The sequence below is a fragment of the Carlito syrichta genome, unplaced genomic scaffold (assembly GCF_000164805.1).
Source record: "Carlito syrichta isolate Samal-C Ts95f unplaced genomic scaffold, Tarsius_syrichta-2.0.1 Scaffold313184, whole genome shotgun sequence".
Lineage (NCBI taxonomy): Eukaryota > Metazoa > Chordata > Mammalia > Primates > Tarsiidae > Carlito > Carlito syrichta.
Window position 1 is genome coordinate 487,460 of NW_007257280.1, and position 13,229 is coordinate 500,688.

The following is a 13,229-nucleotide window of genomic DNA, read 5'->3' on the forward strand; positions in this document are numbered from 1 at the left end:
CAGCCTAGACTTAACTTTGAAATCCATTTTGAGTTCATTTTTTGTATAGGTATGAGGTAGTGATGTAAGTTTTTTTTTTTAAATGTGGATATCCAGTGTTCTCAACACCATTTGTTGAAAAGACTGTTATTTCTCCCTATTGAATGGTCTTGGCATCCTTGTCAAAAATCAATTTACTATAGATACTTGGTTCATTTCTAGATCAATTCCATTCCATTGATTTATATATTTATCCTTATACCAGTACTACATTATCTTTATTATTTTATTATTATTTTTAATTGACAATTAAAATTATATGTATTTGTTGTGTGTAGCATGATGTTTTGACATTTGTATACATTGTGGAATGACTAAATTTAGTAACATATGCATTACTTCACATAGTTTCCATTTTTTGTAGTGATAACACTTAACATTCACTTTCTTAGCATTTTTCAAGAGTACAATATATTATCATTAACTATAGTTACAATGCTGCACAATAGCTTTCTTGAATGTATTTCTCCATATAATGGATGTTTTGTATCCTTTGACGAGCATCACCCCAGCCCATTCTCCCAACCACTCTAGCCCCTGGTAATCACCAGTATACTCTCGTTCTATGAGATCAACTTTTAAAGATTCCACATGTGAGCGAGATCCTGTGGTATTTGTCGTTCTGTGCCTAAATTATTTCACTTAACATAATGTCCTCTAGGTTCATTCATGTATTTGCAGATGGTAGAATTTCCTTCTTTTTTTTTAAATAGCTGAGTAGTATATATAGATTTTGGCTATTGTGAATAAGTCTGCAATTAACATCAGAGTGTAGATATCTGTTTGACATACTGATTTAACTTTTTGGATGTATACTCAATAGTGGGATTGCTGGATTGTATGGCAGTTCTGTTTTTTAATTATTTGATAAACTTCCATAGTGTTTTCCACAATGGCTGTACTAATTTACATTTTCTACCAATAGTGTACGAGGGTTCCCCTTCTCTACATTCTCTGCAACACTATCATTCATCATCTTTTTAATAATAGCCATTCTATTATGATATGATATCTCATTGTGGTTTTAATTGGAATTTTTCTGTTGATTAGTGATCTTGAGCAATATTTCATATACTGGTGGCTATTTGTATGTCTTCTTTTGAGAAATAGCTATTCAAATTCTTGCTCATCTTTAAGTTGGATTATTTATTATCTTGCTATTGAGTTATTTGAGTTTCTTACATATTTTGGATATTAACCCCTTATCAGATAGATCGCTTGTAAATATTTTCTTCCATGTTGTAGGTTGTATTATCTCTTCATTCTGTTGAGTTTTTCCTTTGCCATGGAGAAGATTTTTTGATGTAATCCCATTTTGACTATTTTTGCTGTTGTTGCCTGTACTTTTGATGTTGTGTCCAAAAAATAATCACCCAGATCAATGTCACGGAGCTTTCCCCTATGTTTTCTACTAGTAGTTTCATAGTTTCAAGTCTGTCATCTAAGTCATTCATCCGTTTGAGGTATTTATTTGTTTATTCATTTGTGTTGGGATCTCACTCTGTTGTCTAAGTTGAAGTGCAGTGGCACAACCATGGCTCACTGTAGCCTCGACCTCCTGAGCGCAGGTGATCCTTCTGCCTCAGCCCTCTGAGTAGCTGGAACTACAGGCACATGCCACCACGCCTGGCTAATTTTCACTTTTTTTTGTAGAGATGAAATCTCAGTATATTGCCTAGGCTGGTCTAGAACTCCTGGGCTCAAGTGATCTTCCCACCTTGGCCTCCCATAGTGCTGGGTTTGTAGGTGTGAGTCACTGTGCCTGGCTGATTTTGAGTTGATTTTTCCATTTGGTGAAAGATAAGAGTCCAATTTCATTCTTTTGCATGTAGATATCCAGTTTTTCCAACACCGTTTATGGAAGAGACTAGTCTTTCCCCATTGTATATTCTTGGTGATATTGTTGAAAGTTAGTTGACCGTATATGTGTGGGTTTATTTCTGGGCTGTCTGTTCTGTTCCATTGATCTATGTGTCTGTTTTTATGCCAGTGCCATGCTGTTTTGATTACTGTAGCTTTGTAATATAATATGAAATTAGGAAATGTGATGCCTCCAGCTTTGTTCTTCTAGCTCAAAATTTCTTAAGCTTTTGAGTCTTTTGTGGTTTCATATAAATTTTAGGATTTTTTTATTTCTGTGAAAAATGCCACGGAAATTTTGAATCTGTTTGTAAATATCCACAAAATAACTTGCCAAGATTTTTATTGGAATTGTGTTGAATCTATAGATCAATTTGGAAAGAACTGACGTCTTGACAATCTTGAGTCTTTCTATCTATAAAGATGGATTATCTATTTATATAGTTTTCCTTTGATTTCTTCCATCAGAATTCCATAGTTTTTCTTGTATAGATCTTGTACATATTTTTAAAATTTATATCTAATTATTTCATTTTTCAGAGTGCTAATGTAAAAGGTATTGTGTGTTTTGTTTCAGATTCTAATCGTTTATTGATAATATATAGCAAAGTGATTGATTCTTGTATACTGACTTTATATCTTACAACCTTGCTATACTCACTTATTAGCTCCAGGAATTTTTAAAAATCAATTCATTCAGATTCTCTAACATACACAATCATGTCACCTGCCAATAATGGCAGTTTTATTCCTTCCCAATCTGTATGCTTTTTCTTTTCTTTTCTTGTCTTGATGCATTATCTAGGACATTCAGTATGAAATGTAAAAAAAGTGGTGTGAGGGGATATCTTTGCCTTGTTCCTAACCATAGTAGGAAAGTGTCTAGAATCTCACCATTATGTTTGATGTTAGATGCAGGGTTGGTTTTTTGTTGTTGTTGTTGTTATGGTAGGTATTCTATACCAAGTTGGGAAACTGTTCTTAGTTATCCAAGATTTTTTAAAAATCATGAATAGACCGGGCTCATTGGCTCAGCCTGTAATCCCAGCACTTTGGGAGGCCGAAGTGCAGGTTCGAGACCAGCCCGGGAGACTTGGCGAGACCTCGTCTCTACAACAAAATAAAAAATAGCTGGGTGTGGTAGTGCACATCTGTACTTCCCGCTACTTAGAAGGCTGAGGCGGAAGGATCGCTGGACCCCAGAAGGTCGATGCTGGGGTGGCTGTGAGCATGCCACGGCACTCCAGTCTGGACAACGGAGTGAGACTCCAACACAAAATAAATTAAATAAATTAAAAAATAAAACAAAAAAGAATGAATAATTTTTTTTTTTGTCAGTCTCACTCTGTCACCCAGCCTTGACCTGGGCTCAGGTGATCCTTCTGCCTCAGCCTTCCAAGTAGCTGGAATTATGGGCATGCACCACCACACCCAGCTAATTTTTTGATTAATTGTAGCAACGAGATCTTGCCAAGTTGCCCAGTCTGGTTTCAAACCCCTGGGCTCAGGCAATCTTTCGTCTCCACCTCCCAAAGTGCTGGGATTATAGGCGTGAGCCATCATGCCTGACAAATGTTCTATTTTATTAAATGCTTTTTCTGCATCTATTTATATGATTATGTGATTTGAAAAATCTAGCTTGTTAATGTGATGGATTATGTTAATTTTTTTTCTTTTAAATGTTGAACCAATCTTGCATGCCTGGAATAAATTCCACTTGACTGTGGTGTAGAATTCTTTGTCTATTGCTAGATTTTATTTGCTAATTTTTTTTTAGGATTTTTACATCTATGTTTATGAGAGATATTGGTCTGTAGTTTTCTTTTTCTTTCTTTCTTTCTTTTTTTTTTTGAGTTGGAGTCTCACTCTGTCGCCCAGACTGGAGTGCAGTGGCTGCTCCCGGCCACCGCAGCCTCGGCCTGCTGGGCTCCAGCGATCCTTCCGCCTCAGCCTTCCAAGTAGCCGGAATTACTACTACGCCCAGCTGATTTTTTGATTTATTGTAGAAATGAGGTCTTGCCAAATTGCCCAGGCGGGTCTCGATCCCACGGGCTCAGGCAATCCACTCACCTCAGCCTCTCAAAGGCGCGGGATTACAGGCTGAGCCACCAAGCCCGGCTGTAGTTTTCTTACAATGTCTTTGCCTGGTCTTGGTATTAGAGTAATGCTTATTTCACAAAATGAGTTAGGATATATTCCCTCTGCTGCTATCTTCTGGAAGAGATTGTAGCAAATTGGTATAGTTTCTTCCTTAAATGTTTAGTAGAATTTACTGGCAAACCCATCTGGGCCTGATGTTTTCTGTTTTCGAAGGTTATTAATTATTAATTCAATTTCTTTGATAGATGTAGGCCTTTTCACATTGTATATTTCATGGCTCATGAGTGTTGGTAGATTTTATCTGAAAGGAATTTGCCTATTTCATCTTGGTTATCAATTTTTTAGGAATAAAGGATTTCATAGTTTTTATTTATTATTATTTTAATGGGATCTATAATAATGTCCTTCTCTTTCATTTCTGATACTAGCAATTTGTATTATCTGTCTCTTTTTTTGAAGAGGCTTATTTATTTTAATGATATTGTCAAAGAGCCAAGTTTTGATTTCATTGATGTTCTCTATTGATTTCTTGTTTTCTATCACATTGATTTCTGCTCTAATTTTTTTATTATTTCTTTTCTTCTGCTTACTTTGGAGTTAATTTGCTCGTTTTTTAGTTTTCTAAGGTGGGAGTTGATTATTTATTTTAGATGTTTCTTCTTTTCTAATGTATACACATTCAATGCAATATATTCTTCTATAAACACTGCTTTCACTGCATCTCACAAACATTGACAAGTTGTATTTTTATTTTCATTTAGCTCAAAATATTTTTAAAAATTCTTGATATTTTAAAAGAAAAAATGCGTTATTTAGAAGCCTGTTGTTTAATCCTCAAGTATTTGTATGTTATTGATTTCTAGTTTGATTCTATTGTGGTCTGAGATTACACATTGCATGATTTCTATTCTTTTAAATTTGTTGATATGTGCTTTATGGCTCATAATGTGATCTGTCTTGGTGAATGTTCCATTTGGGCTTGAGAGGAATGTGTAACCTGCTATTGTTGGATGAAGTAGTCCATGGATGTCAATTGTATTCAGTTGTTTGATGATGCTATTGTGTTCTAGTATGTCCTTACTGGTTTTCTGCCTGATGGATCTGGTCATTTCTGACACAGGGGTGTTGAAGCCTTCATCTGTGATAGTTGGAGTCATCTGCTTCTTCTTGAAGTTCAATCAGATTTTACCTCACTTTTTTTTAACCCAAGTATTAACTTAGGAGGGATTTATTCCAAGGATGCTAATCAACATACTGGATAATGTCTTCAACAATAGTTTATAGCTATAGTGGTCTTTTATATAGTTACTTCTAATGTCATTACTCACTGAAAGGCATAATATTAAGATATAACTCAGCAAAATACAATGCTTCTGTTGCTCAGGAGACTAGTCTTAGGCTAATAATTAGCAATTAACAATGTGTGTAAGGTTTGAAAAACTCAATAGCCTGTTAGAAATTCAAAATATATTTACTAAAAGCTCTGCTTAGAAATTCAAAATATATTTACTAAAAGCTCTGAAAAGCTACGCATTAAAGAAACTTGTATAAATTATTTAACACAGTTTCTCATGATTGTTATTGCCATCCATTGGGAAATTAGGTTGAAATTCATTCACTGACTCAGATATATCTATATACTTTCTTTCACCTGGTCTCAATGAGAGTGGGTTAAGCATACAAATGTATGATCATTTGCACTGACAAGAAGCTACAGTGTTGATATTTTTAATTACTGATTGAAAGGAGAATCATAAATTTGGTCGAAGAGTTTTCATTTGATTATGATAGTTGTGCCTCACATATTTTGATGCTCTGTTGTCAGGCACATACACATTTAGGATTGTTGTGCCTTGTTGGAGAATTGACTTCTTCATTATTATGTAATGCCCATCTTTATTCCTGATAATTTTCCATGCTCTAAAGTTTGCTTTGTTTGAAATTAATATAGCCACTCCAGCTTTCTTCAAATTAGTGTTAGCATGGTATCTCTTTCTCTACTACTTTACTTTTAATCTGTAAGCGTCTTTATATTTGAATCACATTTCTTATAAACAGCATATGCTTAGGTCTTTTTTGATTCTACTCTGAAAATATGTCTTTTAATTGGTATATTTAGATCATTGACATTTGAAGTGATTTTGATATAGTTGGATTAAAACCTATCATATTTGTTACTGTTTTCTATTTCTTGTCCTTATTCTTTGTGCTAGTTTTGTCTTTTACATTTTCCTGCTTTCTGTTGTTTTAATTAAGCATTCCATATGGTTCCATTTTCTCTCCTTTCTTAGCATACCAATTACATTTACATTTCTTTGTTTTTAACTCTTTTTAATGACTGCTGTAAGTTTACAATTAATCCAAGTTAACATTCAAATAAAACTATACAAAGTTTATGCTATATTCACAGGTAGTGCAAGTATTTTATAATAACATAGTATTCCTAATTACTTCCTCCTATCTCTTGGATCATTGTTGTCATATATTTCCACTTACACATAAGCACACATAAGTGTATACACATAATCAACTGCATAGTTGCTATTATTATTTTGAATAAACTTTATCTGTTAGGTCAATTAAGAATAAGAAAATATAAAATATTTTATCTTCACTTATTCCTTCTTTAATATTCTTTTCTTCTTATGAGGATCCAAATTTCTTATCTATATCATTTTCCTTCTCTCTAAAGAACTGTTTGCTTCCTCTGACTTTTTTCAAGAAATCTTTCTACATCTTTTATTTTGTGTAGTTTGAAAATGGTATGCATAGATTTAAAAAATCATGCTGATTGTTGTTTTTTGAGCTTCCTGGATCTGTGGTTTGGTGTTGATATTAATTTTGGGGAAAATTCTTAGTCATTATTGTTTCAGCTATTCCTTCTATTCATTTTTATTTCCTTACATGTGTGTTATGCCTTTTTTAGTTGTCTTACAGTTCTTGGATAATCTGCTCTAGTTGTTGTTTTTTCCCCCAGTATTTATTCTGTTTGCATTTTGGTTTTAGCAGCTTCTACTGACATATTCTTAAGCTCAAAGATTCTTTCCTTGGCCATGTCCAGTCTACTATTGAGCCCATAACAAACGTTCTTTATTTCTATTACAATGTTGTTGATCTCTACCATTTCCTCTAAAGTCTTCCTTATAATATTTATTTGATTATAATATCCATCTGTTCTTGCATGCTGTTTACTTTTTCGGTTAGAGTCCTTAGCATATTAATTATATTCATTTCAAAATCCTGGTCTGATAATTCTACCATTCCTGTGATACCTGACTTTAGTTCTGATGTGTGCTTTGTCTCTTTATACTGTGTTTTTTGCCTTTTAGTATGTCTTTTTTTGTTGGAAGCCTGGCATGATGTATTGGATAAAAGGAATTGTGATAAATAGGCCTTTAGAAATGTGGTGGTGAGGTATAGAGGAAGCGGAAGCAGTCTATATTCCCATGGTTAGGTCTCAGTTTTTCAGTGAGCCTTGCCTCAGACTCTGAACTTCACCAATGCTTCTCAGTCCCCCTCCCTTTCACACTTAGGTGGGACAGGGTGGCTAGAAAAGGCTGGAGTCAGATATCTTCCTTCCCTTGTGTGGAAGCCTAGAGCTGGCTGGAGCTGGGTCTTTTCCTTCTCCTGCGTCAGTTAGGTTTTGACAAAACTCTAATAGGTTATGTATGCTCTGGTAAAATAAATTTCTTATGAGGGTAGGCCTTGTTAATAAAAAAATTTAAAAAATAAAAATAAAAACAAAAGCAAACAAAAAAATAAAAATTCAGTTTTCTTCCAGCTATTGGGGGGAAAAGAAAAAGAAGAAGAAGAAGAACAGAATGGACCAACCTGGACAACATGGTGAGACCTCGTATCTATAATAAATAAAAAAATTAATTGGGTGTGATGGTGCATGCCTGTAGTTCCAGCTACTTGGAAGGCTGAGGTGGAAGGATCGCCTGAGCCCGGCAGGTCGAGGTTGCAGTGGCTGTCATGAGCGTGCCACTGCACTACAGCCTTGGTGACAGAGTGAGATTCTGACTCAAAGAAGAAGAAGAAGAAGAGGAAGAGGAAGAAGAAGAGGAAGAAGAGGAGGAGGACAACAGAATAATTTGGCATACTTCAAAATGGCTAGTTGCTCCCTCTTTCTGCCTGAAGCGTGAGGATATTTTCCTCTAATCTTCTTTGAGATAAACTGGTAGAACTCCTGGAGGTAAAACTCACAAAAACGTGGTGTGCCCTTGTAATGTGGGGCCTTCTGGAGTTCCCAAATCTCAGACTTGTCCATGCTGAGTCCCCAGCAATTTGTCAGTTACAAATTAGGTTTTCCTACCCTGGTACTGGTTTTTCTTTTTTTTTTCAATTTGACTTATTTATTTATAAGTTTTAAAGATGTGGGTTACAACTCAGGATTAGGTATACAAGTAGTCATCGTACACGTAAAGTTTGGGCCTCCCTTTAGTCCCCACTTGGCCTGGTTTGAGATCAGGTACTCTTATTGATGTCGTGTCCCCACCCCCACCCTGTCAGTATCCCATTACTACCAATCTCTTTCTTATAGTATTATGGTAAATGTTCAGGGTTCACTTATGAGTGAGGTACTGGTTTCTGTGGAGGTTTCTGCTTATAGGTTTCTCCTCTGGTAAGTTGTGATTCTCTCTATCTGCCTGTCTCTCTAATTTTTGGAGTAGTTTTCCTTGTGACTTCACTTCTCTGACAGATCTAAGAAAAAGCATTTGTTTGTGTGTTTGTTTTAGTTTGTTTACCTATTTACTTCTTATTAGAATATAGTAACTACTTTCAAATTCCTTTTATGCTGGGCTGGAAACTGGAATTCTTCTTTCTTCTTTTTTAATACAGGCATTTTTAATGACATGTTTTTCTTTAAGCCCTGTTTAACTGCACCTCATGAGATTTTGTGTTGGGTTTTCATTTTCATTTGTCTCAAAGTAGTTTCTAATTTCCTTTGCTGTACTTGGACTTTCTTTAGGGAGTAACATATTTTTATTCCATCCCTGGATTAATTTCAGAGAACATCAGAACCTCCAGACCTCCGCATTTACACTTTTAGAGAATAGTATCTAAGAAATAGAGGAACTGAAAGTAGACATGAGTGACTAGGAGTAAGGTCTACAACCTATCCGTAACTTTTGAAGCCTCCCTGTGGCTTGTGTTTTTCTAAACCAGTTATCCTCACTGGGAGTGATATTGCCTTTCAGGTGACATTTGGCAACATTTGGGCACATTTTTGGTTGTCATAATTAGGAGTGGGGTGCAACTGGCATCTAATGGGTAGAAGCATCCCATCCCAAAAAAGAATTATCTGGTCTGAAATGTGAATAATGCTGCCATTGAGAAACTATTTTTTAAGCCTTTAAATTGGTAGGACTATTTCACCCAGCACCCATCTGTCCAGTGTTTTATTACCTCTTCAACAATGGTCCCTAAGGTAGGTGAAATGTCACAATTGGATATGAGGAGAGCAAAGCTCTAAACTGAAGCAACCTGTCAGTTGGTAGTAGAGTCAGGACTACCATCCTGCAGCCCACTTACTTCTCAGAGAACCCACAGTTACCTGGGTCTCCACTTGTTTGGACTACTCCATCTTTCTAAAGTGGGCCATCATGCATTGTCTTGTGAGTATATACCTGGCATATCGGTAGGCTAGTGTACATCTCCTAGCTAAGGACACTTCACTCTCTCTTACAGTCTTCTGCCTAATGTCTTCCTCTGCGAATAGACTGGAAACTCCCTGTGAACAGCACAGCATTTGGCACAAGAGTAGGCACTCAGTAAATTTTGTTGAACGAATTAGAAGATATGAATGAAAACATACTAAAATGTTAACTTGGTTATCTCTAAGAACTTGAAATGAAGGATGTACCTGTTTTCAGAAGAGGCTGAAAAATGGGATGTAGCCGGGCTCAGTGGCTCAGCCTGTAATCCCGCACCTTTGGGAGGCTGAGGTGAGTGGATTGTCTGAGCCCGCGGGTTCGAGACCCGCCTGGGCAGGCGAGACCTCATCTCTACAATAAATCAAAACATTAGCCGGGCGTGGTAGCGCGCGCCTGTAATTATGGCTACTCGGAAAGCTGAAGAGGAAGGATCGCCGAAGCCCAGCAGGTCGAGGCTGCGGTGGCCGGGAGCGGCCACGGCACTCCAGTCTGGGTGACAGAGTGAGACTCCAACTCAAAAAAAAAAAAAAAATGGGATGTGACCCTAAGACTGGCAGGGGAAGAGAAATTGTGGACCCATAAATTGGCTGCTTTGCCTACAGGATTTTAATTGTGTTATTAATAATGATTAGTATTATTTCTCTTGTTAAATTCCTCACACTTAAGCCTCCTTTTCTCTTTAAATTGTTCATAGTAGCACCCTTGTCCTTTATTAAAACGCTAGTTTTTTTTTTGTTTTTGAGTCGGAGTCATGCTCTGTCGCCCAGGCTGTAGTGCAGTGGCATGCTCATGGCCACCGCAGCCTCACCTGCTGGGCTCAGACAATCTTTCCACCTCAGCCTTCCAAGTAGCTGGAACCACAGGGGCGTGCCACCACACCCAGCTCATTTTTTGATTTATTATAGAGATGAGATCTCGTCATGTTGTCCAAGCTGGTCTTGAATCCCTGGACTCAGGAAATCCTCTCACCTCCGCCTCCCAAAGTGTTGGGATTACAGGTGTGAGTCACTGCACCCGGTTAAAAGACTAGTTTTAACTCTGCTTAACAATTCACTGTTTCTACAGATTTGTTCCTTAAAGTCTTATCAGAAACATAAGTTAAACAAAAACATTTTGTAAATGTTTGACATCACAGTTATCCTTAAATTATCCTGACATTGAATCTCTATGTCTTAAGGTTGCTGGCCACAATGTTCTCATCCATAAAATGGTAATACAGTAATGATCCTTTGTTAACTGAGACCTTTCCTGAGGATAAAATATTTTCAGCACATGAAAACATTTTGAACAGTATGTAAATGGCAAACGCCTTCCAGTTATGGGTAACATTGAAAAATTGTGTTCGTGGTTGTTATGCAACTATTAAAATAGTTTGCTAGATTGGCTGGGTTTAGTGGCTCATACCTGTAATCCTAGCATTTTGGGTGACTGAGGCGGGAAGATTCCTGGAACCCAGGGTTCAAGACAAGCCTACACAACATAGTGAGACCTTGCCTCTACAAAAAAAAAAAAAAAAAGACCAGGTATGGTGACATGCACCTGTATTCCAGCTACTCTGGAGGCTGTGGTGGAAGGCTCACTGAGCCCAGGAGGTTGAGGCTGTGGTGTACCATGATCACACCACTGCACTCCAGCCTGGGCAACAGAGTGAGATCCCGACTCAAAAAATATATAAATTATTAGATAGAAACGAAGTGTATTCAGATTTTGTGCTCCTTACTTAGAGTGCTAGCTTGAGTAAATAGCACCTTTTTTTCCCTACTCACTTGATTAAAAGATCTAAACCTGTATTTTACCTTGGACTGTCTTGACAATTATAATATATTGACTTTGTTTCTTCATAGGTGTTACAGAATATCTTGGACACTGAAAAAGAGTATGCTAAAGAACTTCAATCTCTTCTTGTTACTTACTTAAGACCCCTGCAGTCTAATAACAAGTAAGATTTTTATTTTCAACCCCTCACTAAATAAAGCCAGATAATGTCAACATATGGAGTCATTATTCTTATGTCACTGAATAATTGATTTTGCCCTTTAGAAGAATTTCCACAGATCACAGGTTGCCAAGAACCTGGTCAGGGCAACAGAAATTATGCAAGATGTTGCTTTTGGAGAGCTTGGCTTTCTTTCTCTTCTGGCTGTGGAAGGAATGAGGAGATCTGCCTTTCTGCCTGTCACAACTTTGATCTCGTTCATTTAAAAAGTGAAGTGTCTGTTTTTGCCATACAGAAAAAAGGACTCCTTGGTGCTTTTATTCAGAAAGCACATAAACTGGAAATTCTTGTGCTCACTGTGACCTTTTCTTGCCAGGGCAGAGCCCCTTTACCATGCTCTGAGCATGGAAAGAGTGTGGCATTTTGTAAGTGCTCATGAGAGCAATTCAAGCCAGTATTTCACCCAGACCATTGTGAATGATAAAGAGATGTTAATTATTATTTTTTTGAGTTGGAGTCTCATTCTGGCCCACCAGGCTGGAGTGCAGTGGCACACTCCCAGCCACCGCAGCCTCGACTTCCTGGACTCTGTCTTCCAAGTAGCTAGAACCACAGTCGCGTGCCACTATGCCTGGTTAATTTTTTAATATATTGTAGAGACAAGATCTTGCCAAGTTGCCCAGGCTCATCTTGAACCCCTGGGCTCAGGCAATCCTCTCGCCTCCACCTTCCAAAGTACTGGGATTATAGGCGTGAGCCACCACGCCCAGCAATATGATTTTTTAAAAAACAAAATATTCAAACCATATTCTGATCTTAGAAATCTGATGTGATTATCTAAGGCCTAAACTGAAGTCTTTAGTTTTCAAAATATTGATGATTTTTTTAGTAGGCATGGCATATGTAACAAATAGTAGCTAACTGCACTTATTTATTTTTATTTTAACTGATTATATTTCACTAGTGATCATGATCTATAAGTCAAATAGAAAATTTAGCACTCAGCCCATATTATGGAGAGCAAAAGCCTCTCCATTTGCCTCAGTAAGAGTTTACTTTTGCTGGACAGTTGCCAAAGCTATCAACTTCAGGCTTAAATAAGTTCAATATATTTTAATATTTTTCTCCCTTTCCCCACATTGCATTTGTTTAAGCATAATATCTTGCTAAATGTCCCACTTGGTTATTCTCCTGACACTATGGGAATCTTACTTCAGTATGAAAGAAGGTTGTATTCCTGTGTTGTAAGAGTTTAAACATGATCAACAACAAAATGTTTTTTGTTATTATGTGAAATATGAAGTGTTCTGTGAATCATAGTTCTTGGAGCTGAATGGAACCTCAGTAAATAGTTGGGTCTAATGCCCTGGGAGAAATGAGCCTCCCCATTGAATAGAGAAGAAAGTGAAGTCCAGAGAGGTTTACTGCCTTACCCATCACACAGCCAGGAAGTGGCCACACTGGATTCACTGCATCTCCTACTGCCGAGTGAAATGTGCCTTCTGTTTTCTGGAGGTAACAGGCAGAGGAGGAAAGGGCAACTGAAGTGGTAACCCTGGGAGGGAGATGGTAAGATTTCAAATGAAGGAAGAACTGATTAGCAGTCAAGAAACAGTAAGAGGAAAGGAAAGGACAAG

General features: G+C 37.1%; 1 protein-coding gene across 2 annotated transcripts in view; it reads left to right on the top strand.

Moving 5' to 3' along the window:
• The window catches only part of ARHGEF6 (Rac/Cdc42 guanine nucleotide exchange factor 6), a 125,074-nt gene that overhangs the window by 64,859 nt on the left and 46,986 nt on the right, over nt 1-13,229 (top strand). For both annotated transcript variants that reach the window (XM_008070211.2, XM_008070212.2), the window contains one exon: nt 11,501-11,595. In XM_008070211.2, the coding sequence (XP_008068402.1) occupies nt 11,501-11,595 (95 nt within the window). The remainder of the gene's footprint in view (nt 1-11,500; nt 11,596-13,229) is intronic.